The 12,419-nt window shown below is 46.0% G+C and overlaps 1 protein-coding gene across 2 annotated transcripts in view; it reads left to right on the top strand.

Moving 5' to 3' along the window:
- SEL1L3 (SEL1L family member 3) overlaps positions 1 to 12,419 on the top strand; it is a 108,618-nt gene that overhangs the window by 66,108 nt on the left and 30,091 nt on the right. For both annotated transcript variants that reach the window (XM_043871296.1, XM_043871297.1), the window contains exons 12-14: positions 4,994 to 5,113; positions 6,989 to 7,129; positions 11,038 to 11,100. In XM_043871296.1, the coding sequence (XP_043727231.1) occupies positions 4,994 to 5,113; positions 6,989 to 7,129; positions 11,038 to 11,100 (324 nt within the window). The remainder of the gene's footprint in view (positions 1 to 4,993; positions 5,114 to 6,988; positions 7,130 to 11,037; positions 11,101 to 12,419) is intronic.

Here is a 12,419-nt window from a genome sequence, read left to right as displayed (position 1 = left end):
CTTAAGCTGTTCCGTCTGTGGCTTTTTGTTATGGCAGCAGCTCTGGCAAATAAATTTACCCCGTAAGTGGCCTTTCTGTCACCAGTTTTGTCCCTTTCCATGTGCTCCCCACGGAGGCCAGAGAGGGCTGACGACAGGGGAAGTTCTCAACCTGGCTGCACCTCAGAGTCTCATGGGGGATCAGAGAACACCTCTGAGCTGGCTCCATCCCACATCTCATCATATTGACAGGGCGGGGTCCAGGCGTATAGTATGGGTATATATGTCTATGTGCATGTGTATATTTAAAACTTCTTCAGATGGTAGTAATGTGCAATCAGTGCTGAGAAATACTGACCCAAAGCACCAGCTCATCACTTGGCACAGGAGTCGTTCCTTGATCAGGTTTCTCTCTGCTTCTCCAGTCTCAGCTCTCAACAGTCCCTGCTTGGCCTGCCCACCCTGGAGATGCCAAGCTTTGGGTCACATCAGGCTGTCCATACCTCCTGATCCTGCTGGGTTTCCTCTGCCTGGCTTGCTTTCTCTATGCCCACCCCTCCTTTCCCCGTCTGCTGACCCCTCCTCCTCCTGGAACACTGGGCTCAGACATCACCTCCTCCTTGGATGTCCCCTTTGCCGCGCACCTGGGCACCCAGGCACATCCTTGCCCTTGCTCGATGATGCTGGGTGCTGTGTACAGGGTCTGAGGACTGGCTATACTAGTAGACTGGGAGCCCCCCAAGACAAACACTTTGTCTGTTAACGTTGGTGATCACAATGCCCAGCCCTGTGCTTGAAATTTAGGTGGCACTCACTGTTGACTGACAGGATAGGATGCAGAGCAGCCAGAAATGGACACAAAGTGATCGCAGTGTTTTGTTGACTCTCTGATCCTTTCTCATGTGACCAGTGATCATTGTTGACAGCAAGCACCTAGGCACTTGGCTTTCAACTCTGCCTCCCTTGCAGTCAACACCCCTTCACCCTATTTGGGGAATCTTGGGTACTTGCTTCTGTGTCTGCATCTTTACACCTGATATTCTTCCATTCTTACTTTAAAAATCCTTAAAATGTTAAATTTCAACAAAGAAAACTTAGATCCCCGCATTGAGAGCCAAACATTGTAGCTGATTTTAAACACCCTAAGATCTGGGTTTCTCACATTGCCTCCTCCAGACCCTGAAGGAAGTGGTGGTTTAGGTGTAGACTCAAATTGCCCTGCTGCTGAGTCCCCGGGAGTGCTGGCTAAACCATTCTATTTCACGACTTCAGAGAAATGGGGGGCCACTAAGAACCTTTGCTCTCCAGGTTCAAAGTCCACTAAGTCCTTCACCCTCTTCACCCCTTCCTGCTCTCTGTTCCATCCTGCCTGTCCTGTGATTGATGGCAGACAGCTGGCATGATGTAGCCTGCAGGTGAGCAGAGAGAAAGGTGGCAAAGCGTATGAAGAGTCTGGGGACAGTGTGGAGACTTCTCTGATGCTGGGTCCAGGGACGTCTGAGGTTTGCAGAGTCTCTGGACACCAGACCTCCTCTCACCTGGTCAGCAGGTCTTAACCCTGCAGTATATGCTATGAACTGCTCATCCTGGAGACCTTGATTTTATAACACAGCAACAAAAAGAACCCTTCTCCCCCAGAAGTCGCAGAAGATCCCAGAACTGGTCAGTCTGGGACTCTGGACTCCTGCCAGCATCTCCCCAGCTCTGCCCCTAACCCTCACCCCCACCGGTCTTTCTCCACACCATAGCTTCTTCCAGGATTGGTCACTTTCCCATCTGAAGCATTATTATGTGTTCTCAAAATGTCTGGTGGATGAACAGTCTGACACTGCTCCCTTTTAGGGATTGTTCCTTCATCAGATGTCTTTGTGGATGGTTGACTTTCACGGAGGCCCTGGGTGTGTGGCCCTGACTGCTGCTGGTTGCCACTGTGGGGACCCCAGAGCTGTAAAGATGCAACTACCAGCCGGGGTGCGGCAGGCAATTGTGCAGCTTCAACGCCAGTTTGCCTGGATTCAGGTCCCAGGGCTGCTGTTCATAGGGTGTGAAATCTTGGGTAATTCCACTCACTTCTCTGTCTCTGCACATTTTTTCCCCAGTAAAGACTGCCATGTCACTCTCCACCTCACAGAGTTGATAGAATGAATAAATTAATCCATATGATGTGTGCTGAGTGGAGCCCAACACACAGCATGATGCTCTCAAATGTTTCCAGCCCTGACACTCCCTCCTCAGATCTGTCCCTTCCATCTTCAAAAGCATCAAACTCTCAGAAATTCACCCCCACAACGTAAGGCTCTGAGCTGTACAAAACTGCAAACACCAACAGGGGGTCTAATATTCTAAACTGCTGTCGGCCTTTTACGTGTTAGAATGAGTTCAGGACCTAAAACATGAGTTACCATTCTGGAGAGCTTCCCATATGCCAGATGCTCCGCTAAGATCTTCACAAACAATCTCATTTAATCCTCCTGCAACTTTGTGAGGTCAGTACAGGTATTGTTCCCATTTTACAAATGGGGCAACTGAGACTCGGAGAAGCCAAAGAACTTGCCCAAAGTCAAACAACAAGCAAGTAGTAGAGCCTAGATTTTAACTCTTTTTGTACACTCTCTAAGTGTTTGTAACTCTTTTGCACTATTAAAAATAATGGCTAGTAGGTAGAGTGCTTTTGATATAGCAGATACCATGCTACACTTCATTTTTATCGATGCAGAAGCGAAGACTCAGATAAAGTTAGTGGCCCAAGGCCTACAGTGGCGAGTTAGAATTCATATCCCCTTGGGGTGATTTGAAAGCTCTGATGTCACCACCATGACACTATTAGATGGAATTCGTTATGTATAAGGGGAGATGGTGAACCAGACCCCCATCTGCTTCCTCCCAGATGCATAAGTCCTTTGCAGGGTGGTGAACTTTCTCACAGCCAGCTGTCCTGGGTCTGATTCATTAGTTTGAAGAACTTAGGTAAGTTGCTTAACCTTTCTGGGCCTCATTTTCCACATGTGTGAAATGGGGATATTGATAGTGACTGTCTTATGAGTTTGCAAAGATTCAGTGAGTCAGTCTGGACCAAGCAATCGGTCCCCACACACAGTCCTTGTTGGTGATTATGGTATGTTATCACTGCCAGAGAGTGGCAGAAACACCTAAGAGTATAAATTCTTGCAGCATAGAAACTTTGTCTTCCTGGGCTATGTCTTTCATTCAAGTACTATGACAAAGTTAAGAAGGAAAAAGCAAAAGAAGAAAAAGAAGAAAATTAATCCCAAATCAAATACCCAACTCCCTAGTTGACCAAAAAAACCTCATAGCTGAGAATTCTATTATTTGAGCAGCCTGAGCTTCTACCCAATTCCAGGCTCATCGCAGATGACAGAGTATCCCCTGGAGTTTGAGCTGAAGCGCCTACTTATTGGCCTTGCAGTTAGCGAAGGATGAGATAGAGACCAGTGCCCAGACAGGATTCCAGAGCCTTCCCACTAGAGGGCGACATTGTCGGGGAGCCTGTCAGAAACTCTCTTTGGAGACAGGTCAACCTGGCTTCCAAGGCCCAATCTACAATGTGACCTTGTGTTCACGGTTTCACCCTGTGAGCCTCAGTTCTTTGCCTATAAATTGAGGACAGTGATATTTGGGCCTCAGTCCTGCAATGAGGATTAAGTGAAAAAAATGTTTGTTAAACACCCTGTACATGGTTTCAATCAAAGGTGGTGGCATCATTATTCTGGTTGTTGATATTTGCTGGGTGGTGTGTCAAGGTTAGACATCCAACAGGAATTGATACCTGTTGTGTTCTGAGTCCTAGCTCCATCCCCAAGTCTGCCCTCTACTGCCCCTGAGAGGGACCTCTGGTTGCATGGGGCTGCAGGCTAGAGCTTGTGAATCTGAGTCCTTCTCTCTTTTTAATTTTATATTGGAGTATAGTTGATTAACAATGTTGTGATAGTTTCAGGTGAAGAACAAAGGGACTCAGCCACACGTATACGTGTACCTGCTCCCCTCCAAACTCCTCTCCCATCCAGGCTGCCACATAACATTGAGCAGAGTTCTCTATGCCATACAGTAGGACCTTGTTGGTTATCCATTTTAAATACAGCCGTGTGTACATGTCTAACTCCTTCCCTTCACTGACAGAGGATCAGAAGGGAAATCAGGCCGAGCTCCTTGTTCTCTAAAGCTTCTTTCTCCCAGCCTCATCCAGAACCAATTTTTTCACCATCTGCTTGTGGCCTTGAAGCCCTTCCCAGGCCCTCTGGCACTAGATAGAGTCCATCATATATTAAATATAAGGGGAGACTGTGAAACAACAAGACTGTTTTTTTGGATAAAGAGCCAAAATTTATACATAAAAATGAGCCTTCTTTTCTTCAAAGGAGGCAGATACCTGGGAGGCTGTTTGCAAATTGGAAGCATTTTGTGAACTTTCCCCTTGGGTTCCTCCTTAGAACCTCTGGTGCATCCTTGCGCATGTACTCAGAGTTAATATGCCCTTTTCTTTTCAGAGCAGATTTCATTTTTGGAAATAGCCAAAAGATATTGGAGGCTGAGCCTGCTAAATAAAAAGGGTTAGTCATGCAGGATGATAGTAAAACATAATAATAAGGTTATGCTTAGAATTTATTGATTTACCTTTTTTGATGCCTTGTGTAATCTGGCCCTAAAACTGATGGCACAGAGATGGACTTCTGAGCTAGCTTGAGCAAAGGAAGAGAAAGCGGAGTGAATTTCATCTTCCCAAGGCAAATGCTTTGATAGGAACAAAAGTGCCCATTTAGATGCAAGGCGTGTGATCCATTCATTTAAAAAGAATGTGATCTTATGGCATTGTGGACACACCTCATATTTCCATTATTTGTGAGTTTTTATTGGAATAATTGCTGGTTTAAGAATAATGGCATGTCTTTTGCATGCCCAAATTATTTGGATATTTTCATTCTCCCTTCTCCCCTTCCTTTCTTCCCCCCTCCCTCCCTCCCTCCCTCCCTTCTTATATTCCTTCCTTCCCTTTTAGGCATATGTTGAAACAATTAGACTAAAAGATGATGAAATACTCAAGGTACAAACCAAAGAAGATGGAGATGTCTTTATGTGGCTGAAGCATGAAGCTACTCGAGGCAATGCGGCAGCTCAGGTAACAATGTGGTCCACTGTCTCGGAAACTTCCTCAGCCCTGATGGACCAGGTTACGCTGTGATAACAAGATATCCCAAGCCTAGTGACTTAACACAACACCAGTGTATTGCTGTTCACACTACTGGGGGTGCTGGCAGGGGCTGTGCTCGCATAGTTCTTCAGGAGCCCAAGCTAACAGAGGCGTCACCAAAATGTCTTTCCAAAGCCATTGCCTCAGGGCCACCCTGTGACATATCACAGCGGCTCCTGACGCTTCTGCTCAGATGGGGCACTTCTCGCATTTCATCGGCCAGAGCAAGTCAGTTGATCATTCTTTTTAAATAATTTTATTTGTTTATTTATTTCTGGTTTTGTTGGGTCTTTGTTGCTGCATGGGCTTTTCTCTAGTTGCCGAGAGTGAGGGCTACTCTCCAGTTGCGGTGTGCGTGCTTCTTATTGCCGTGGCTTCTCTTGTTGCAGAGCTTGGGCTCTAGGGCACGCCGGCTTCAATAGTTATGGTGCAGGGGCTTTGTTACTTCATGGCAGGTGGGATCTTACTGGCTCAGGGATCGAACCTGTGTCTCCTGCATTGGCAGGCAGATTCTTTACCACTGAGCCACCAGGGAAGCCCAGTTGGTCACTCTTGACATTGAGTGTAGTCAGACCTGCACCCATTGGAGAGAGAGTCACAGGGTTTATGATCAGTCCCCAAACTCCACCAGACATTCTAGTGCCTCAGATATATAGATATAATGATATAAATCATTTATATCGGGCAGTTCTTCAGGGTCTTTGTTTACCGTTGGCCAATTAGCTGGTTTCTTTTTTCGTACTTGACCTACCCTAGGACCCTCCCCTGTGTGTGTGACTGTTTCCAAGATGGATTGAGGCCGATGGGCTGGCCTTGGCATCACATATTATGGGGTGGTGCTTCCTCCTTTTTATCCCCAAGGAGCTTTCTGCACATGTGCAGTGTCTCTCTTGCCCCAAGAATGGGAAATACATGACCTCATGATCCTTTCCTCAAACAGGGTTTAGCCCCTCTCTTCCTGCCTTGTCTGTTATCTTAAGGTGTCCTCAGGAGACAAAGCCTGGCTATTTACCCTGTTTCTGTTATTTCTGTTTCAATATGCAAGCAGGAGGCTGGTTGTAAATATCTAACCAGCAGCCCACCTACCTCCTGTCTCAGGAAATGCAAACAGGAGGCCCGTTGTAAACGCCTAGCCTGGAGCCCATCTATCTCCTGCCTCATAGGGAGATGCCCTGATTGCCACAGATGTGCACAGGCATGCATGCCTTACACTGGGCCCAGAAGACAGACAGTGACTCCCAAAGGAGAGGGCGTTTCAAGAGAGGAGACGGTGTGGTTGTTGATCCATCAGCTCTGATGTGGGTATAGTACATTCATTCACATACACACACCCACATCCCCCTGACACACATCATTTGTGTTAATAACTTGTATTTAACCCATTACACCTTCAGGGCTCTGGTCCCCAGTAGAAAGATAGCATGTGTCTACCTAAGTCTTGGTTCTCAATATAAAAACATTTTAAACTAGGTTTGCCTTACCCTCTTTTAAAGTCACGTATGTTAAGTATTAGGGCTTTCCAGGTGGCTCAGTGGGTAAAGAATCCTCCTGTGATGCAGGAGACACAGGTTCAATCCCTGAGTCAGGAGGATTCCCTGGAGGAGGGCATGGCAACCCACTCCAGTATTTTTGCCTGGAGAATCCCATGGACAGAGGAGCCTGGTGGACTACAGTCCATGGGGTCGTGAAGAGTTGGACACAACTGAGCCACTACCCACGCGCATGTGCACATGTGCGCACACACACACGTATGTTAAGCATTTCACAGGAAAGTCACTGTTTTAAATTGCCACTGTCTTAAAGCAACGGTTGGCCCAGATGCTGTTCTGGGGCCAACAAGGCGTGGCCAAGAACCCGGAAGCGGCTATCGAGTGGTATGCCAAGGGTGCCCTGGAGACTGAGGACCCCGCGTTAATATACGACTACGCCATTGTGTTATTCAAGGTAAGAATCACTCGATTTGTGCTGAGGTTGCAAAATTCCTATCAGATTTCCTGAGCAGTTTCATGTAGGCGTGCAGGCAACCGGGGAGCCTGTAACCCAAGAGCCTCGGAATCTGCTTCTGTCAGGCTGGATGGAAAGGGGTATTTGCTGAAAAGGCAGAGTCAGAAGCAGTTCTCTGGTCTTGTTTGTAATCATTAGTCTTAGGTTTGGCACCTGGATTCTCTTGGCTTTTGCAAACACTGTGGCATTCTGGAGGAGACACTCTTATTTTATGGATTGGTACATAGCTGGCAGCCCCCAAAGGTGCTGCAAGTTCTCTTATCAGGCAGAGCTATTGTTGAATTACAGCTGAGATGAAGTGCATGTTTGGCTGGATCCCAACAGTCTCTCTGATCAAAACAAAGATCTTGGTTTTAAGCCAACAGGAGAGCAGGGGAATGGGTGAGAAGACCATTAGCCCAGGAGGCAGAAGGTGGAGTTCAAATCCCTCCTCTGCAACCAGCAGCTGCATCCTTGGACTTATCTGACCTCATGGGACACTGGTAATGACCACAGGTTGAGTGAAAGAACCTAAAGAAGGGACTCCAAGAACTGCAAAATGCTTTACAGAGTAACAGTAGTTTACTTCAATTGATGCAGTGCTTATTACCTGATGTACATTCAGTCTTCGAGACAACCTTGCAAAGATAGCTACCATGGTATATGATGATCTCTGTTTATGTGTGTGCTAAGAGAAGCTAAGAAAGGATTTGTAACTTACCCAAGGGTTTCCCAGATGGTGCTAGTGGTAAAGAACCGGCCTGCCAATGCAGGAGACTTAAGAGACATGGGTTCAACCCCTGGATTGGGAAGATCTCCTGGAGAAGGGCATGGGAACCCACTCCAGTATTCTTGCCTAAGGAGCCCCATAGACAGAGGAGCCTGGCAGGCTACAGTCCGTGGGGTTGCAAAGAGTTGGACACTACTGAAGCAACATAGCATGCATGTACACGTACAAGGTTGTACAACTGGTACATTTCAGACTTGGGATTGGGATCCAGACAGTCTGGCTTCAAAGTCTGTGCTCTTCACCGCTGAACACAGAGACATCGATTCACCCACCTTGGAAAAATAGAAAGCTGTTGGCTCTACTAAGGAAAACCTCGGTGGCTTTGTCCAGGCCCAAAGGAGGCAGCTGCCCACAGACAGCAAGTATCTTCAAACAAGGACGTGGATGCACATGGCCGGGCTCATCTCCAGAACCACAGTTGTGGTCGCTCACAGATTACGCCTCTACGACTCTAGCTGCGACTCTAGCCCTCCAAGCCTTAAAACCTATTGGTTGTTACGGTTTCCAAGTTTAGAGCCCAGACTTTTTCTTTGTAGTTGTTAAATCAACATAGAAGTGGTTTGACTCTTAGCCATATGCCAATGTATTTGTGTATTTATGTAATACATGCCCATTCAGGGCTGACAAAACGCCAGGCTCTGCGCTAGATGGAGGGACATATGGTTGCGTGAGCCACGTTTCTGACCTCTGGGGCCTCAGACACAGTCCTCTGGGGAAGACAGGACTGAGACAGGTACAGAGGAGAGACACCGGTCCACCAGAGATGGGGCTGGTTATTGCCTGGAGTGCGGAGAAGATAAAGGCATGACTCAGGCATTATTTCTGCCTACCAGGAGCTTGAAATCTAGAGGCAGAGCCAAAGATATAAATATATGGCATGGGAGGTGACAAAATGTTTCTTCAGGGTCTGGTTTCTGACAACTGAAAGTTTTTTTGGTTTTCCTACATTCTAAGTTATCTCTGAGTGGGAGGAAGAAAACCCATTATCAACATCTCGAGAAAGATTTTTACCTCTGGCCAAAGGTGTCTTTAAGTGTTTTCAGTGTAAAAAAAAACCCATGCAAAAAATGAACCTTCCAAACAGGAAGAAGGGCAGTGTGCACGTGGCTTATTGTTTTGTGTGGATATTTGGCTTACTGTATTCAAAAATGGTGCCACAATGATGGTTGTAGTTTTTCCAAGATGGTCGAGTCAGTCCCATTTTATATACACCTGAGGATGGAGCTTGGACTTTGACTCCAGCAACTGTCCTCCATGAGTTCATCCAGTGAATAGTCACCGAGCATTTGCTATGCATCAGGACTTCGTATTTTTCTTTTAACAGCTTCCAGTGCTACTCAGACTTCTGCAGAGTATATAGTCTTTGTGCAAGAAATCATCCCACTTCTGATTACATAATTACACTGGGAAATCCCTGGTCTAGAAATGAGAGTATCTTGAGGTCTGTTTGCAGATCTAACTAAGAGGCTTTGGGTTAGTCAGCCCCTGTGGGCCCCCGTTTTATTCCTTCCAAACAAAGAGGCTGGAGAAGATAAACTTTGAGTGCATCCAGGTTCTAACATTCTGTCATCCTGATTGTTCTGATGCTTTCTGCAAAGTACAAAAAGGTTATCTTATTGCCCCGTCTAGTTACTGCAAATAGCCTTCACGTCCTTTTCTCTTTCCTCTTCTTCTAATTAAACGAAGTAATGGTCCACTTCTGAAAAATAGTTTCATCTTGCATCCTGCTTCAGCTCATCGGTTTTTATTAAATAGGTAAGTTAAAGTCGAGTAGAAACTCAATGTATGTAATTTAACCTTTATTTGGATCCACCGTTTTACTTTGGGTCCTGGAACTCTAAGGACAGATTCTGCAGCATGTTGTTTTTGTATTCTGTAAGGAGACTGTGAATCATTTTACTTTCTCAGCATGGAAATGACAGTATACAGGAGAAAACACAGCGTGGCAGTTATAAACCTGAGCTCTGGAGCCTGGGTTCAAACCCTGCCTCTGTTCCGCATTCACTGTGTGCTTCTGGGTTGGTTCCTCAGATGAGAGTAATAGCAGCGCCATGGCTAGGGTCGGAAGGATTAGATATGGCAGGAGAGCTCCTGGCCCAGGGTAATTAATGCAGGGATGTTTGCTAGTGCTGTCTTCATTACTCGAGCTGAGTATTTAAATAGAGTTAATAGCTGTAGTCATTGTGAAGCCCTCTGACATTATATCACATGTGACCCTGTCAAGTGCTGAGTCTGAGACCAGGAGGACTCCATGGGGTGTGGGGGTCAAAGGCTCTAAGTGAGCTTGGAAGCATCAGGGTTTTCATCCAGCTCCTCTCACCTGCCATCTTCATGGTCAAAGCCATGTCGAGAGAGCCCTCAGCGACTCCTCCTGTCCCGCCCTTGGGCCCACCATTTTCCCGCGCAGTCCCGCAGACACCCCAGAGTGGTCCCATGAAGTTCTGCTCTTATGACAAGAACCCCAAAGCCATTTCTCTCGCGATCCACAAACCGCGTCTGCTGGAAAAACTTGATTTTGCTGGAGGAAGCTTGTCGGTTGTCAGTGTCTGAAGGAACTGATTCTAAGGGATCCGATCTCTTTCACCGCTGACCTTCCAGCCTTTTCTGAAGCCACAAAGATCCACCTTGGGGACTCCCACGTGGAACTGGGATAACCGAGTTGTCCCAGCCTGATAAGTCTTGACTGTCCGACACAGATCAGGTGCTTTATCTGACTCACATGTTAGGTAATCTCCAGAAAAACACAAGCAGAATGACCAAACTCATTTAACCTTATTCATGGCTTCTCCCAACCGCACCAGTGGATTGACGAGAGTGTGATTCACTTGATGATCAAATGGGGAATTTTGTATGATGCTAAACAGGAAGGGGGAGGTTTGTTGTCACTGTTCTGCAAATATACTCAAAATTATGATGATGATGTAATAGCTCTGCATATGGAAATCTTCAAGATTAGGTTTTTCTTTGGGAAGGCCTGGGCTTTAAGGATCTTCTGTTGAACACTGGCAAATCAGTGTGATGGTTTTGTGTGCATTCTGTGTTTATTTTTTTTTTATCATTGCTCTTTTTTGTTGTTTAGGGTCAAGGAGTGAAAAAGAACAGACGGCTTGCCTTAGAGCTGATGAAGAAAGCAGCTTCCAAGGTAACACTTGTGCATATTGTCAGAGGGAAGCCTTTGCCTACACACACCCACCCATGTGTTCACAAGTCTAGGAGAGTGAATGGCTAGCCTTCCGAGGAAGATAGAAATGCAGTGGGGAGGGAGGGGTCGCTAGCATTGCAGCGATTAGTCATTTTTGAGCTACAACACATACATAGAAACCTGCACAATGGGGATGGCAAACTTCAAAAGGCGAACTCACTTTCCAGTCAATAGAATTCAGACGATGTTTGAAGGCTAAAATTATAATCAGGGGCTGCCCTAATAACAAGCAGCAGCAGGGGCTCCTTGAAACTGAATGGATATAAATGCCAATGAATTAGGAAAACCAAAAGCCTGATTCCTCTGAATCTTGAATCCTCTGGGTTAACTCTGTCATGCCCAGTGCTCATTTCCTTCTCTGTGCTTTAATAAAAGGACTGTTTATCAAGTTTATTGCTGGGTTTAGAAATTATTTTCTTTTTGTCACTATTTATTCTTCAAAGTAACCTTCAAGCCAACGAGTTTCAGTATTGCAGTGCAGAATGGAGGTTGTAATATTGCTTGTGAGGGGATACACCCACACACATACACACAAGCAGGGATGCACAACATATCCCTATGTGCAAACACACCCCCGCAATGCATGCACACTCATATGCACACTCACATATGCATGCATACATATTTGTAAATAAATGGGTTGGTAGAAACCACTGTAACTCTACAACCTAGATAGAGTCCTTTATAGCCCTTCAGGCTCTTGAATGTACCTTCATCCCAAGACTGCTAATATTTGCCCTAACTACAAAGATTCCTAAAGTAACCATGCCGATTTTCCTTCCTCGCACACTTTTTTTAGGAAGCTTAGAGAGTCTATTTTTCCTGTAGACTAGGAAGTTGGAGCATGTAGTCAGAGAGTCAAGAGGCTTTTTCTCCACCTGTGTGGTCTCAAGAGGGCACGTCACCCAGGAGACAGAATGGGCTGAAACACACGCAAGCTCCCAACCCTGACACAGACTATAGTGCAGAAATAAAAAAGCTGCTTAATGTTGGTCATTGAGGGCATAGTTCTAGAGCACCCTAAAGTGGGGCTTCCTGGCAGGTGTGAAATTTGCATCTCTTTAGCATGCTAGTGGTGAGTTGTCATCTAAGGTGCTTTATTCGGAGCGTGCTTTTAGCAGAGCTGAGATGAATATTAGAGGAAATGCAGTTTTATAGCCTGGAGTACTCGCATTCTTAAGAGTGTTACATGATTCTCACTCATTCATTTGGCAAGGAGTTATTAAGCCCTTACTCTTTGTCAGGCACCATGGTGAAGC

Source organism: Cervus elaphus, chromosome 17 (assembly GCF_910594005.1).
Source record: "Cervus elaphus chromosome 17, mCerEla1.1, whole genome shotgun sequence".
Classification (NCBI taxonomy): Eukaryota; Metazoa; Chordata; class Mammalia; order Artiodactyla; family Cervidae; genus Cervus; species Cervus elaphus.
This window is presented reverse-complemented; position numbering and strand designations above follow the sequence as displayed.